This window comes from Eriocheir sinensis, chromosome 48 (genome assembly GCF_024679095.1).
Source record: "Eriocheir sinensis breed Jianghai 21 chromosome 48, ASM2467909v1, whole genome shotgun sequence".
Classification (NCBI taxonomy): Eukaryota; Metazoa; Arthropoda; class Malacostraca; order Decapoda; family Varunidae; genus Eriocheir; species Eriocheir sinensis.
The window spans coordinates 742,034-759,006 of NC_066556.1; the positions used below are offsets into that span (position 1 = coordinate 742,034).

Consider the following 16,973-nt stretch of genomic DNA (forward strand, 5'->3'; position numbering starts at 1 on the left):
GGTCGTCCTCAAGCAATACGAACGAGGCTTGGGTCGTTTTTAAACAATTCTGGGAAGGCCTAGGTCGTTTTTAAACTATTTGGGCGAGGCCTGGGTCGTTTTTAAACTATTTGGGCGAGGCCTGGGTCGTTTTTAAACTATTTGGGCGAGGCCTGGGTCGTTTTTAAACTATTTGGGCGAGGCCTGGGTCGTTTTTAAACTATTTGGGCGAGGTCTGGGTCGTTTTAAACTATTTGGGCGAGGCCTGGGTCGTTTTTAAACTATTTGGGCGAGGCATGGGTCGTTTTAAACTATTTGGGCGAGGTCTGGGTCGTTTTTAAACTATTTGGGCGAGGCATGGGTCGTTTTCAAACTATTTAGGCAAGGCCTGGGTCATTTTAAAACTATTTGGGCGAGGCCTGGGTCGTTTTTAAACTATTTGGGCGAGGTCTGGGTCGTTTTTAAACTATTTGGGCGAGGCCTGGGTCGTTTTTAAACTATTTGGGCGAGGCCTGGGTCGTTTTTAAACTATTTGGGCGAGGCATGGGTCGTTTTCAAACTATTTAGGCAAGGCCTGGGTCATTTTTAAACTATTTGGGCGAGGCCTGGGTCGTTTTTAAACTATTTGGACGAGACCTGGGTCGTTTTTAAACTATTTGGGCGAAGCCTGGGTCGTTTTTAAACTATTTGGGGGAGGCCTGGGTCGTTTTCAAAGTATTTGGGGGAGGCCTGGGTCGTTTTCAAACTATTTGGGCGAGGCCTGGGTCATTTTTAAACTATTTGGGCGAGGCCTGGGTCGTTTTAAGCAATTATATGGTGGTCTGGGTCTCTCAAACACTACGGGCTAGTCCAGGGTTGTTCTCAGATAGTCTTAGCAAACCAGGATCATTCTCAGTCTGTGGGACATGCCTGTAACGCCTTGTGTCCATCCCCCAGGGTGGCCGGCCCCGGAGGTTACGTGGTGGCGTGGGTCGACGCTGCTGCACAACATCACGACGACGGTGCTGGGATACGACGGACCGCCGCCCGCCGTGCCCGCCCCCACGCAGCTCCCATCCGCGGCAGGGGCGGGCACTGGGGCACTGACAAGGCAGGTGAGGGCGGAGCTGAGCATCCCGTCCATCACGCGGGACTACGTGCAGAGTAACCTGACCTGCCGCGCCTCAAACACCAACCTGACGCAGCCGCTCGTCGTCTCCCTTGCGCTGCTGCTGCACTGTGAGTACCCACGCCCTGGAGATTGGGAGTTCGGTAGATAAATAGCTTGATAGATATAAAATTAGATGTGTATTATGATAGATGCATACAAATAGATAAGAAGACAGAAGGACAGACCCACTGATGGATAGATAAATACCTCTGCTAACTTTTCACCATCATCTGCTGCCGTGACTTGTGTCCTCGTGTGTCAGGCCGCGTCCTCGCCGTCTTTCTTCCCCGTGACCCCCGCCGTCCCTCCCCTCGCGACGCTCCCTCATTTTCTCGCCATTGTCTGGGCGCATGAAGGAAAGTGAGGAAAAGATCTCTTCAGGACTTTAGAAACGTTGAATTCAAGGCTTAAAAGAATATTAATTGGAAATCCACTTAAGCGTTCGTCTCAGCCTTCACCTTTCGCGCGCCGGGGCTCCAGCGTGGATGAGGGACGGCGGTTGGCTCAGGGCGTGGAGGCGGTCTTCCAGCCAGCTCATACCTCAGGTTCGCATAGCATCGCGCATTAGTATCCCCAAAAAGAAATATATACGTTGTTAATATTAAAAGTATCATGGAAACAATTAGTATCGTAGCAGAAATTATTAGTATGCCTGGGTAGTGGTTAAAACGCAAAATTGTTATTGTACCTATCGTCAGAAGGTTTATAGCCAGGTACGTAGTCATGTTATTGTTTGCCTGAGAACCATTGTGACGTCGCGCGAACCCAAGCAAGATCCGAGGGAGATAAAAGCCCTGTTTGTGAAGCTCCTCCTTTAACTCGACTACACACGCCGCACCAACGACCGCCAAAGGCACTAAAGGAAAAAGGAGAGTGTTCGGAATAGGAGGGAATGCAATAAAGGCCGAGACAAACCCAGCACATGAACACATTGACACGACTCCGGCGACCAGTGGCGGCCAGTGTATCGAGTGCACTAAAGTGGGAAGGAAATTGAGGCTGAACTTTAACGTGGTGTGTCAGGGAACAGACCAGACGGGAAAACTGGGAATAAATGATTTCACGGAGCCGGCACGGGAAAACCATCAGCTGAATGTGTGTGTGTGTGTGTGTGTGTGTGTGTGTGTGTGTGTAACTTTCTGTGTGTCTGTCTCTGTCTTTCTGTGTCAGCCTGTCAGTCAGCCACTTAGTCAATCCGCCTGTCTGTCTGTTAGTCTGTCTATGCAGCGAGACTACAGGTAAAAACACACCCATGGAAAGCGTTTTTTCTGGCCAACTGTGTGTAAAAAGAGCCAATCAAATGGTTAGTGAAGTGATAAAGTCTAATTTCCGGCAGGGGTGAGCTGCTACCCTTCACAACGACCGGACACGTGCTCGGCTGCTGGCGTGTGTAGTGTGGAAATATATGTTTAAATATACGTAATGATAATGATGATGACGATGGTGATGTTTTTGATAGTGATGAAGATGCCTAGAAGGTGATGTCGGTACGTGAGTCGCTTAAACACGTACATAATGATAATGATGTTGACGATGGTGATGTTTTTGATAGTGATGAAGATGCCTATAAGGTGATGTCGGTACGTGAGTCGCTTAAACACGTACATAATGATAATGATGTTGACGATGGTGATGTTATTGACAGTGATGAAAAACACGTACATAATGATAATGATGTTGACGATGGTGATGTTTTTGATAGTGATGAAGATGCCTAGAAGGTGATGTCGGTACGTGAGTCGCTTAAACACGTACATAATGATAATGATGTTGACGATGGTGATGTTTTTGATAGTGATGAAAATGACTAAGGTAATGTCGGTACGTGAGTCGCTTAAACACGTACATAATGATAATGATGTTGACGATGGTGATGCTATTGATAGTGATGAAGATGCCTATAAGGTGATGTCGGTACGGGAGTGGCTTCGGTCCGTATTCTTAGACGCTTTCGGCTCTCTCAATAAGTATCTCCGAAGGTTACAAGGGGAAAGACTCGGGCTCTTAAGAGTGCTTTCTACGTTCATGGTTCAGAAGCCTTGTCAAACTATCATTAGACACATAAAACTACCCATGGATATGCCCACAACCTCTACGAAAGCTTTTTTTTTTTACAACAAAGGAGACAGCTCAAGGGCACAAAAAAAGGAAATAATAATAATAAAAAAAAGCCCGCTACTCGCTGCTCCTACAAAAAAGAATCAAAAGAGGTGGCCGAAAGAGAGGTCAATTTCGGGAGGAGAGGTGCCCTGGTGATACCTGATTGCCCACGTTGGGTGTGTAATCCCTGAAATATTTGAGAATGTGGGCCTTGTCATAGTCACTTTAGCGTCACTTTCAGCCACTTGCGACACTTAACCCGGTAGCTGCGGGGGTCATGTTTCTTAGGTTAGGTTAGGTTAAAAGCCCCTAAGCAAAATAATGAGAAAGAATCATCACTCACGCAAACCATTTCATAATATAATTCAACGCATTTGTGATCAGTTTATGCATCATCTATCTTGGGAGGTTTATATCATGGCAGAAATTTGGCCCGTCGCTGGTGCGCGGTAAAGCCACAAATTTGGCCCGTCGCTGCTACCGGGTTGAGATGCCGCGGTGCCTCGAATTGTCCACGCACTTTTTTTTTCCATCACGTTTGGTTCCTCGGAGACAAAGAGCGGAAGTAGCAATGTCTTCCTCCCTTGTTCAGCGCTGCGGGATTCGCCTCACGTCCTTACCGCCGTCGCCGAGGTCGTAGCATTCTAGTTAAGGCCGAGACGCCGCTTCCGAGACTTCAGTATCTTACGCCTCCGCCGCCCAAGAGAAAATTATAATCTTCCGGTGTTTAACGAGGGAATTCCTGTATTTTTTCTCCTCTCCCTCTCTTCCCACGGCGTTCTATCCACTACCTCGTCTTCGTCTTTCCCGAGGGGTGTCAGTTCCCTCGTCGCGCCTCGTAATTCTGCCAACGTTTCCGCCAACTCAGCAGCGACTCGAAGCCTTGGTGATGGACGCGACGCGGGAGTGGAGTGAGTTCTCAGCGCCGTTCCCCCACGCCTCGTCAGCTGGTGAGGAAGGGAGCTTTGCATGGGAGAGGAGGCGCCAAGACAAGGTTTCGATCATTTTCCGTCAAGTTAGCGGCGGGGAGTGAGGCGACGAGGCACTGTTCCTGGCGTTCCTTTTCCTTGTTCCTCTCCGCGTCGGGAATGAAGTAGCCAGACAGTGAAGGGTTTCCAGCGCTCCTTGTATCACCTTTCCGTCGGGCAGTTAGCGGCATCAGTTTTTCCAATGTTCCCCGCCAACATCGCACTGGAAAGGAGAATACAAGAGTTAAAAGGCCGGGATTCGAACCCACTTCCGCTGATTCTTAGCTAGGCGTGATAACTGTGGTTCAGGGTGTTATCTTTTGTTTTTTACGTGCTCTCTATAGCGCCGGTGAGTTCTCTTGAGGTGCCTGGTGCTGGTGGACGGACCCAGCCCATTAGTGGCGCAGGCGAATAATATTTATAGTGGTTACCGTGATATATGACTTGCGTGGCCCATGCTGCCCTCGGTTTTCCTCTTGACCGAAGTCGCTGAAGTAAGGGTTGATTGAAGATTGAGTAGCAAGTTGGTAATCTTCCTCCACCCGGCGATGGTTGAAATTGCCAGCGTCTTGCGGTCTTATTGAACCTGGACCCTCGGGATCACCACTTCCGTGCGCTGATCACTTGGCCTCCGCCTCCTAAATTATGGGCAAGACAAACACTGAATAAACTATAGACACGCTGCCCACGCTAAGCACTTCACCGTGGAGGCGCCTGTGCTCCCCGTCAACCCCGCTGAGGGAATGAGGCGACATGATAGAAAAGTGTTTTCAGTGTTCCCTGTCGACTCTGCGTCGGAAAGGAGATAACACTCTTTCCATCGGTCCCCCGACAACTTTTGCGTCAGGAAAGAAGAGACGAGACAAGGCGGTAGTGTTCCAGTGCTCCCCGTCAACTTTCGGGGAAGAGGGCAACAAGACATTCGTGTTTCCATCGCCCCCGTCAACCTTGCGACGAGGAAGGTTGCCTAAAGACGGTAGTGTTTCCAGGCCTTCCCGTTACTCTCGTTTTAAAGGCGACAATACAGCCTTACTTCCAGGGCCCCGTGAACTTTTGCGTGAGAAAATAAATGTCGAGACAGAAATGTTTCCGCCGCCTCCGTCAACGTTTGCGTGGGAAAAGAGGCGTCGAGACATTAGCCTTTCCAGCGCTTACCGTCAACTTCCGTCAAGAAGGAGGCAAGACGGTAATGTTGGCAGCGGTCCTTGTTCCGTCTCCCTCAGCCTTCCACCGCCCCCATCCTATAAGTGAGGCGCACTTGTAGATAGCGCGCCAACTCCTCGGAAACCAGCTTGCTGATAAAATTATCTTGTTTTTTCCTCTCGAAGACTAATTGACTCGCCTCAGGGAAGTCAACTGCAGTAATGGAGTCACGTGTTTTATTCCGTTCACTTTTTTGTACCCTGACAAACTTTCTTGAAATATGGACAGCCATTCAGATGACTTGATAAAAGCAAATAATGGGACTAATGATTATTATTATACCAAGTTAATTGGATCAAAACAACTCATCCTCTGCCTCCTTCATCTCCTCTCCTTTCGCTTCCCTCTCTCCTCCTCCTCTCCCTGCGCCTCTCCATCCTCCCCCTCCCTGCTATTTCCTCGCTCTCATCCCTCAATGCCTTCCTCTCGCCCCAATTCCTCCCAGTCCCTTCCTCACCCTTGCGTTGCTCCATCCTCCCCTTCCCTTCCTCCCATAGTATATCCTCCCCCCTCGCCTCTCATTGCCTCCTCTTCCCCCAGTGCGCCCCAAGACAGTCAACATCCAGCTTCCGGAGTCCCCGTTGGTGGCCGGGCAGCGAGTGGGCCTCGAGTGTGTTGCCCTGGGCGCCCACCCCGCCGCCACCCTCACCTGGACCAAGACCTCCGCGCGGGGCACCTCCGCCACGCCGCTGCGGGCCCCCGTAAGTATCAGGCCCCGCACCTGTGACTGCTGTGTTGATTAGTGGCACCTGGGGCGGGTGTGCTTGTGTGTGTGTTACCTGGCTGTGTTTGTGTGTGTGTGTGAGAGAGAGAGAGAGAGAGAGAGTTTGCCTGTTTGTTCGTTCTCTCTCTCTCTCTCTCTCTCTCTCTCTCTCTCTCTCTCTCTCTCTCTCTCTCTCGGCGTCATTACTGTCGACGGAGAATCAATCGGAGTCCTTTTGAAGCCTCGACACGTCTCACAGGAACTCGAGACGGTGACTCCTCCTACGCGGGCTGACATGAGTTTTATTCTTTTTTCCTTGTTTTTTTTTTTTTTTTTTTTTTTATCGCTTCAGCCTGATCGCGTTTCCTTCCGTTTTGCTTGTTTGCTTTTTTTTCTTCTCTTTTTTTGGGGGAGCATTCGGCGTTTGTTCAGTTTTTCGGTTTTATTTATTGGTGTTTTATTGTGTACCTTTATCTCGCATTCTTGTCTTTCATATTTGTTTTTGCTGCGCGTATTTCACCATCCGAGTGTGTGTGTGTGTGTGTGTGTGTGTGTGTGTGTGTGTGTGTGTGTGTGTGTGTGTGTGTGTGTGTGTGTTATTTCTTTGTTCACATGCATATCTCCGTCTGTATATTTTTAAAGTTTACGATTTCCCTTTTATCTATACATGTTTTCATCTTTATATATCTATTCATCTCTATTTGTCTATCTATCTATCCATCTACACACACACACACACGTCACGTTACCGCTTCACCTGTCACCCTTCCCTTCCCGTCCTCCCGTGAATGGCGCCCCGCAGACCAATCACGCCGCCGGCCGCTCCTCCTCCCTCCTGATGCTGCGGCCGGAGCCAGAGGACAACGGGTCAACCCTCACCTGTGCCGCCCGTAACCCCAGGCTGGACGGCGCCGCGCTCACCACCACCATCCGCCTCGACGTGGTCTGTGAGTGTGTGCGTGCGTGTGTGTGTGCCTCCAGCGGGGCCTCTTTGCCGGTTAATAGAAGTGTTTTTATCTCATGGATTTCTAGATATGTTGTGTTAGGTCAGGTTATGTTTGGGTTAAGGTTAGGTTAGGTTAGGTTAGGTTAAGGTTAGATTAGGTTAGGTTAGGTTTGGGTTAAGGTTAGGTTAGATTAGGTTAAGGTTAGATTAGGTTAGGTTAGATTAGGTTTGGTTAAGTTTAGATTAGGTTAGGTTAGGTTTGGGTTAAGGTTAGATTAGGTTAGGTTAGGTTAGGTTTGGATTAATGTTAGGTTAGATTAGGTTAGGGTAGGTTAGGTTTGGGTTAAGGTTAGGTTAGGTTTGGGTTAGTGTTAGATTAGGTTAGGTTAGGTTAGGTCAGATCAGATTTAGAAATGTTGCATCTATCTTGGGTCTCTAAAAATGGTACATCCTTCTTGGGTATTTATAAAAACTTCATCTTCCCCGATTCATTTATTTTCATGGGTCTATTATAAAACCTTTCTTGGGTCTGTAGAATACATAAATGATGAATCTTTCGTGGGTGTAAATGAGTTATGTATGTCTCGTTGGTGTTTGTAAATGGTGTATGATTCTGGTTCTTTAGCTGTGTGATACCTCCCTTGGGTCTATAGAAATTGTGTGTCTTTGCTGAGTGTAAGGAAATGATAGATATTTTTTCCTGTAACTTTCTAGGCGCACTAACTTTATGTATTTTTTTTTATTCAACTTTGCATCGACTTATTTTTATTCCCTTCAGTTAGAACTTTTGCGGCGAGAGTTAGCTTACGAGCATTCCTGAACGGACTTAAATTCGCGTCTTCCTGGTTATGTTATTATTATTATGCTTCAATTTCTATTTTTCCCTTCAGTTAAAACTTTTGCAGCGAGAGTTAGCTTACGAGCATTCCTGAACGGACTTAAATTCGCGTCTTCCTGGTTATGTTATTATTATTATGCTTCAATTTCTATTTTTCCCTTCAGTTGGAACTTTTGCGGCGAGAGTTAGCTTACGAGGATTTCTGAACGGACTTAAATTCGCGTCTTCCCGTGTTTTTATTCCTCCTCCAAATCTCTTACGACTATTTATATTCTTTGTCAAGCGGGGGAGTTTCTGGACACCTCTGCGACTTCCTAACTTTCCTCCTCCCTGCTTACCATTTTTTCACTCAGTTCATGCGATTTATGTTCTTTGTTAAGCAAGTGAGCTTCAGGATATCTCTGGAGGTTCCTAAGTTTACGCCGTCCTTTTTTTTTTTCTCTCTTTCTCTCTTTTACGTCTTACAATTGTTTTAGTTTATTTTTTTTTTAGTTTTTCGTTTTTTACTGTTGGTCTTTCTTTTATTTTTTGTTTTTCGTTTTATTCTTCAGTAAGTTTTTAGGTTTTCGTGTTTTTCAGTCGGTAAGTTTTTAGGTTTTCGTGTTTTTCAGTCGGTAAGTTTTTAGGTTTTCGTGTTTTTCAGTCGGTAAGTTTTTAGGTTTTCGTGTTTTTCAGTCGGTAAGTTTTTAGGTTTTCGTGTTTTTCAGTCATTAAGTTTTTAGGTTTTCGTGTTTTTCAGTCGGTAAGTTTTTAGGTTTTCGTGTTTTTCAGTCGGTAAGTTTTTAGGTTTTCGTGTTTTTCAGTCGGTAAGTTTTTAGGTTTTCGTTTTTTTTCCGTCAATAAGTTTTTAGGTTTTCTTGTTTTGTTTTTTTCAGTCAGTAAGTTTTCAGGTTTTCGCTTTTTTTCCAATTTATAAGTTTTTTAAGTCTTCGTTTTTCATTTAGTATATTTCAGAGCTCTCGTGATTGACTTTTATTAAATCTATACTTTATAATTTCGTTATTCTTCATTTTTCAGTTATTTATCAGTGTAAAAAAAGGAGTTATGTATCCCCATCAGTTTTCTTGTATTACCATGGAGCTCTGTCGGCTGTCTTCTCTTCCCTCATCGCCTCTTGCATTACCATCTCAAAGGTCTTCGTAATCGCGTGCTTGTCATATCTTTTCTTTCATCCTCTGGCGTTTCTGCGAGCCATTCATCTTCCTCTTAGCACGATCACCACCCTGGGCAACGTAATAATATGAGGTTATGTGTTTCTTTCATTCCTTCCCTGTCTTTTCGTGTGTGTGATTCCTTCCGTCACTGTCTTTTCCTTTCTTCAGCCCTCGCCGCCGTGTCTGTCAGTCTCCTTCGTCTTCCTCTTTACACGCTGGCCAACCTGGGCTACGTAATAATATGTGTTTCTTTCATTCTATCATTCCCTGTCTCCTTTGTGTTTGTGGTTCCTTCCGTCACTGTCTTTCTCTTTTTCATCCCCGGCCGCCGCGTGTCAAGTCTCCTTCATCTTCCTCCACGATGGCCACCCTGGGTTACATAATAGTATGTGGTTACGTGTTTCTTTCATTCTATCATTCCCTGTCTCTTTTATGTTTGTGGTTCCTTCCGTCACTGTCTTTCCTTTTCTTCAGCCCCGGCCGCCACGTGTCAAGTCTCCTTCATCTTCCTCCTCTTTACCAGCAGCCACGTTCTTGTAATCGAGCGTGTGGTGGTTATTTCACTGCCTCTTTCCTTTTCATCATCCCCCGCCATCACTGCCAGTTCTCTCCTCTTCGTACCTTCATTGTTATTGCCTTTCCCGAGCCTCTTTCCATCTTGTTCCTAATGAGACGAGAGCACCGCCAGTCGACACGCAGCAGACACACAATAACACGCCCATCACCATCGCCAAGAAAGAGAGAAGGCTGGAGTACGTTCTTAAAGCGATTGTCTTCTTCTCCTCACCTCATTCGTTCCCCCTTAGCGCTTTCATCAGTATTACGTCAGTTTCCTCAAGTCTTCCGTCTTTCCCTATGGTCTTGTTCTCCTTTCCTGGTCTACAAAGTGATCGTCTTCTGTTTTCTGTGTCATCTTGGTTCGCTCGCTCGTCCGTTCCCCTCCTTCAGCGATCCATCATGGTTGCTTTGTGTCACCTCTCGATCGTCTTTTGTCTTCCCCCAGTGTATCAATCTTCTCCTTGTCTTGTCTTTTCCTTATTTTTATAACGCGTCGCTCCTCTGTAACACGCCTTTCCTTTCTCTCTCTTTTTTTTTTTTTTTTTTTTTTTTTTTTTCGTTGGTGTCTGTCGCTGCCTCAACACTTATCTATTATAGCCTTTCCGTCTTGCTTTTATCGTCTTCGTCATTTTTCATTTTCCTGTAACACTTTTCTTGTCCTCTTTTTTGTCATTATCATTTTTCACTTTTTCTGCTACGTCTCTTGTTTTCTTTTTTTTATCATCTTCGCCATTTTTCACTTTTCTGTAACGTTTCTTGTCCTCTTTTTTATCATCTCCGTCATTTTTCACTTTTCTGTAACGTTTCTTGTCCTCTTTTTTTATCATCATCGCCATTTTTCACTTTTCTGTAACGTTTCTTGTCCTCTTTCTTATCATCTCCGTCATTTTTCACTTTTCTGTAACGTTTCTTGTCCTCTTTTTTTATCATCTTCGCCATTTTTCACTTTTTCTGTAACGTTTCTTGTCCTCTTTTTTTATCATCTTCGCCATTTTTCACTTTTCCGTAACGTTTCTTGTCCTCTTTTTTTATCATCTTCGCCATTTTTCACTTTTCTGTAACGATCGATCTTGTCCTCTTTTCTATCGTCTTCGCCGTTCCACTTTTCTGTAACATCTCTTTGTCCTCTGTTTTCATTTCTGCTGGTTTTTATTTTCCATCCCTACAACACATTTTATGCCTTATGTACCTATGTTTTTTCTTTTGTTTTCTTTCCCAATCAAAATAATATACGTTTCTATGTCACCTTTATTGGCCGTCATCTTTCTGTATCCCTGCAACACACATACACGTGATATATCCTCTATTTTTCCCTATACACACAACCAATCTCTTATAATTCTACCTCGTATGCATGTTTTACTTTTGTTACCCTTCCCAATACAAAAATATACGTTTCTATGTCACTGTTTTATACCACCGTCATTTTTTCATCCTTGCTACACACATTCACGTGATATATCCTCTATTTTCCCTATACACACAACCAATCTCCTCTAATTCCACCTCTTATAAATGTTCTCTTTTGTTACCTTCCCAAATTCAAATATATATGCGTTTCAATGTCACTTTTATACGACCGTCATCTCTCCATCCCTACTACACACATACAAGTCATCTGTCCTCTCACTGTACACACGACAATCTCCTTTAATTCCACCTCGTATATATGTTCTCTTTTGTTACCTTTCCAAATTCAAATATATATACGTTTCAATGTCACTTTTATACGACCGTCATCTCTCCATCCCTACTACACACATACATGTCATCTGTCCTCTCTCTGTACACACGACAATCTCCTCTAGTTGCACAGTCTGTCAGTTGCATCACACACTCATCAGATGTCTTTCACCTTCCCTTTGTCCCGTCTATGGAAAAAGCAAGCGTCTCTACCGTCTGTATCACCGGCCCTTTTACCATCACAGGCATGACATATGTACGGGTTTTCTCTTTCTTTATTGCAATATATATACACGGTTCCCCCCCCCCCTCCCTCTACTCTCTCTCTCTATCTATCTATCTGTCTATCTATCTCGCCCCCGCTCTCTCTCCTGCCACATCACATCCATATATATCTCGTCTCATGCCCCCGACACTCTTTGCCCTGATTTCCTCCCTTCATCTCCTTCCTCAGATGATCTCGGGGATTAGGCTTCGTTTTCTGACCCTTCCTTTGTCTCCTCCAAGATATAAAGCATTGTTTGTTTTCTTGTTTTCTTATTTATAGTCATTTTTCATCTTTGTCCTTTATCCCTTGTCACTCAATCCTCCCTTTCAGCTTAAGTTATTCCCTTCCTTAGTCTCTTCCAAGATATAGAGCATCGTTTATTTTCTTATGTTCTTATTTATGGTCATTTTTCATCTTTGTCCTTTATCCCTTGTCACTCGGTCCTCCCTTTCTCTCCTCCGTCAGCTTAAGTTATTCCCTTCCTTAGTCTCTTCCAAGATATAGAGCATCGTTTATTTTCTTATGTTCTTGTTTTGGTCATTTTTCATCTTTATCCTTTTGTCCCTCGTTACGCAATCCTCCCTTTCTCTCCTCCGTCAGCTTAAGTTATTTCCTTCCTTAGTCTCTTCCAAGATATAGAGCGTCGTTTATTTTCTGATGTTCTTGTTTTGGTCATTTTTCATCTTTATCCTTTGTCCCTTGTCACCCAATCATCCGGCAGATCATTCATATTCTCATCTTCCTTCAGTCTCCCTTCGTTCTTTCTTTCCCAGTGGCTCTTAACGTCCCACCCAACTCCTTTCTCCCTCCTTAGCTAGACTCACCGCAGGTATTCTCAGTCAGCTACGTCACGTTATTATGTTCTCCCTTGATCGGTGACCCTTCACATACACTGCTCCTTCCATTCCATTTTCCTCCTTTGATCTAATTATCTTTCCTTTCGGGCTTATACCAGACGCTCCAGAAATAGCCTCTCAGATGACCTACTTTTGTTCTCGTTTTGACATCCAGTCCTTCTCCTTTTACACTCCATTATCCCTTTACGCCTATTCATCTTGCCATTATATACACCAAGTTTTCCTACCTTAGCATTCAATACTCCTCCCATTACACCCAGTCCTCCTCCCTTTACATCCAATTTTCCTATATTTTCGCTTTCGTTTCTTCCTTCAGCAATATCATTAACCGCCATTAGTTGGAAGAGGCAGAGAAAAGGAGGGGATCGTGTTAAAAGGAAGGGGATTGATTGTAAAAGGAAGGGGGATCGAGTTTAAAAGGAAGGGAGTTGAGTATAGAAGAAAGGGAGATCCAGTGTAAAAGGAAGGGGGATTGAATGTAAAATGTAGGGGCATTGTGTCAAAGAGAATAGGATTGAGTGTGAAAAGGAGGGGGATTGAGTATAAAGGTGGGGATTGATTGAAAACAGGGGATGGAATGAGAGTAGAAGGGAAGGGTTTTGGATATGTAATGAAGGAAGGGGGTTGATTGTTACACCCAGTCAATTAGAACACGTAATGTATGATTGAAAACAAGGGAGGGGATGAGAGTAAAAGGGATGGGTTTTGGATATATAATGAAGGAAGGGGATTGATTGTTACACCCAGTCAATTAGAACACGTAATGTATGATTGAAAACAAGGGAGGGGATGAGAGTAAAAGGGAAGGGTTTTGGATATATATAATGAAGGAAGGGGATTGATTGTTACACCCAGTCAATTCGAACACGTAATGTATGGCCCTCCCCCACCCGTGACCCTTCCACTCAACCCCTATCCCTTTCCCGCCTCCCTGTTCCTCCTCTATCAACGGTTCTCTACATTAGCCCTCCCCTCTCCCATCCTCGTTAGGCGCCCCACGAATAACCCGCCAGAACACTTGATTGATTGATAGTTTAGTGTTGCAAGTAAACAACAAAGGAGAAGGGAGGAACATACACCATCCCAAACCCCAGGCAGTTAGCTACATAGTGTGATTATACAACTAAAGATACATATGGAAGAATCACCATACACTTTATTTTCTCCTTTCTTAACCAGTTACCGTATCTTTGCACCTAATAATGATGCTGCTGTTGATACATGCTGATACTGATTTGATACATTTATTGGCCCCTTGTAATATAATGATACCTCTTAAAAATTGTGTAAATCCTGAGCGGTGGGTCCGTTTAGCCGGCGCTCATAAACAGACCTGCTGCTAAAATAATTAATTCGCCGGAGAAAATCAGTTAATGAAGCCTGCGTGTAAAATATACTTTAATAAATCCTAAAGCTGATTCCCCATAATAACCAGAGTAAAATACGAACATACACATCGATACACAGACACACGTAAGCACAACGTAGGCCTACATACACATCGATACACAGACACACGTAAGCACAGCGTAGGCCTACATACACATCGATACACAGACACGTGTATCGTGTCGTCATCCTCCCCAACTGACATACGCGTCCCCAGCGTGGTCTTCCTCCATAGCAATCAGTGCGACACCACAACACATCGATACGGGCACAGACACCGCTATAAGAACAGCGTAGTGCCTGATGGTCAAATATATCAACAATGACACGTAAGCACAGCGTAGGCCTACATACACATCGATACACAGACACACGTAAGCACAGCGTAGGCCTACATACACATCGATACACAGACACACGTAAGCACAGCGTACATACATTATTATATTAGTTAATCGGTAAGGTAATTAGTGAGTTAGTTAGTTAGTTGGTTAGTCAGCCAGACAGTTACACAGGACATAGTTTTACGCAAAAGTATATAAAAATAATAATCTACACGTAACATACACGTACATACAAAAAACATTCAAGAAAACACACAAATTACACAAATATTGACAGTCATTAACCCGTCCGCTGCGATTGGCACTGATTTCGCCTTCACTGGCAAACTGGTAACATATGCTCCCAGGTCTTTCTCTGGCTCTGTGGTGGATAGTGGAGTGTTTCCCATGTGATATTGGTGTGCTGGACAAGGTACAGGACTTCACATTTTCTTCATTGAATTGTAGCATACACTTTTTGCTCCACTCCTGTAGCTTGGTGATGTCTTCTTATAGGAAATCCGCAGTCAAGGGGTTAAGTAACTCTTATCTGATTATATACTTAAACAAATTACCAATGTTTTAGACCCTCTGGCAGCTGGTTCCTGTACCTCACTCCTCTAACCTTAAACCTGTATAGCATGGGATGTTCTTCTTCTGTCAGGATAACATGATACGAACTGAAAACCTGCCAAGTAAATATATGTGCAATGTTCTGTGTACAAATCGACTTGATTGGAGGGAATATCATATCAGTTTTAGTAAGTTTAGGTAGTATTTGAGGATCTTTACACTCAAGTATCCTCACTTTACCCACAATTGTCCGGCCTTACACTTATTTTCCTCATTCTACACTCTCTCCTATCTTTTTTTACTCAGTCATTCTCTTACACTCAACTATCCTCACTTTACCCACAATTGTCCTCCCATTACACTTATATCCCTCCGTCTACACTCTCTCCTATCTTTTTTTACTCAGTCAGTCCTTCTCTTAACCCGATCCAGCTTTTTTTTTTTTTTTTTTTTTTACAACAAAGGAGACAGCTCAAGGCCACAAAAAAAAAGGAAACAGTAATAAAAAAAAAGAGCCTGCTACTCGCTGCTCCTAAAAAAAGAATCAAAAGATGTGGCCGAAGGAGAGTTTAATTTCGGGAGAAGTGTCCTGATACCCAATTGTCCTCCCTTTGCACTTTACTTTCCTGTACACTTCTCTCTTTATCCTCAACCTTCCCTTTCACCCATTCCTCTTCACTTTACACACAATTATCCCTTCAGTGCACTCAACCCCCCTCCCTTGCACACCATCCCCCTCCCAGCACACTCAATCCTTCTTTTCCACTCAATGGGGCCTTTCCAAATTCCGCCGGGGCAACACAGTGCTATCCGGTGCCTGGGCGTGAAGGAGACGAAAGTGCAACCTCTCATTCACTTCTAAAGAGCTGCGAGGTGGGTAATGGCGTGATCGCAGCCACAGACGCACTGCATAAATACTGTTCGTTTGTGCGGTCTCGTCCTGTCTTTGTGGGCGGTTCTCAGCCTTTGTAAACACAGCTCACTCTCCTATGCATGGCCGTTTCTGGGTTAAGAGGCACCAACATTTATTTAAGTATTAAGTATTTAAGCTTACACAGTCCTTACATGTGCTTCATTAATGCACTAGAGCGGTCAGATCTTCATACGAAAGCGTTTAAAATATTTGAATGAAATGTTGAAGTAGTTTTGCCTCACGACCCTTTTAGAAAATTAAATGAGAAGTGTATTGTATTTCCGTCCTCACGCCGAGGGACCGAATACGCTGCCCTTTACCGAAGTTCAGCTGAGAATGTCCCTTTACAGTCCTCCTCCCTTTACCCTCAATCCTCCTCCCTTTACCCTCAATCCCCCTCCCTTTACACTCTATTATCTTCCCTTTATTCTCAATCCTCCACCTTTTACACTCAACTATCCTCCTTGTTTTTTTAATATACACTCAGTCTTTATCCTTTTACACTCGACCCTCCTCCCTTTACATTTAGTTATCCTCCGTGTACACTCCTCCTCACTTTCCCTCCCTTCGTCGCCTCCGTCAGACGCCCCGCGGGTCAGGATACGCATCGGGTCCAACCTGGCGGCGCTACCCATCACGGAGGGCAGCGACATCTACTTCGAGTGCGAGGTGACGAGCAACCCGCCGGCCAAGCAAGTCATCTGGCACAGGAACGTGAGTAGAGGGCGTCTTTTGTACACACGCATGCAAAAAACAATTAGTAACAGTAAGATACAGTGAAGTGTAAAACAGAAACGATAAGATGAGGGACACTGGCATCGCAGAAATAACAGTATAACAGAAACAGTAAGTAAAGTAAGAAAAAGAGAAGTAACGGTAGTAATAACAGTAAGATGAAATAAACTAATAAAAATATAAAAAGGCGAGTTAAGATGCGGGACACTGGCCTCGTTGCAGGGTGAGCCGCTGAACAGTGACCGCCAGAAGGGGGTGCTGGTGTCCAACCGTAACCTGGTGCTGCAGACGGTGCCTCGCTCGGCCGCTGGGAACTACACGTGCTCGGCCGCCAACAGATACGGCACCACCACCAGCAACCCCCTCCCGATGACCGTCATGTGTGAGTGTGTGTGTGTGTGTGTGCCTCTTTCTGACAGTTTGTTTGTTTTTACCAATTAGTATGTTTTTTTCACAGTTTTTACATGTTACTTTTACTTGCAGGATTGAATCAGGCTTGTAATTCACCGTGTGTTTGATCTTTCGTGCATGTGTGTGTGTGTGTATGTGCGTAGTGTGACGTAATCCAGAACCCAGTCATTGCTCCCATGTGTTCTATCTTTCCATAGCATGACAATAGATCTTTTTATATAT

General features: G+C 44.7%; 1 protein-coding gene across 4 annotated transcripts in view; it reads left to right on the forward strand.

Moving 5' to 3' along the window:
- The window catches only part of LOC126981426 (hemicentin-2-like), a 156,738-nt gene that overhangs the window by 125,875 nt on the left and 13,890 nt on the right, over positions 1-16,973 (forward strand). For all 4 annotated transcript variants that reach the window (XM_050832442.1, XM_050832445.1, XM_050832444.1 and 1 more), the window contains exons 7-11: positions 916-1,197; positions 5,941-6,101; positions 6,906-7,050; positions 16,189-16,319; positions 16,563-16,722. In XM_050832442.1, coding sequence (XP_050688399.1) covers positions 916-1,197; positions 5,941-6,101; positions 6,906-7,050; positions 16,189-16,319; positions 16,563-16,722 — 879 coding nt within the window. The remainder of the gene's footprint in view (positions 1-915; positions 1,198-5,940; positions 6,102-6,905; positions 7,051-16,188; positions 16,320-16,562; positions 16,723-16,973) is intronic.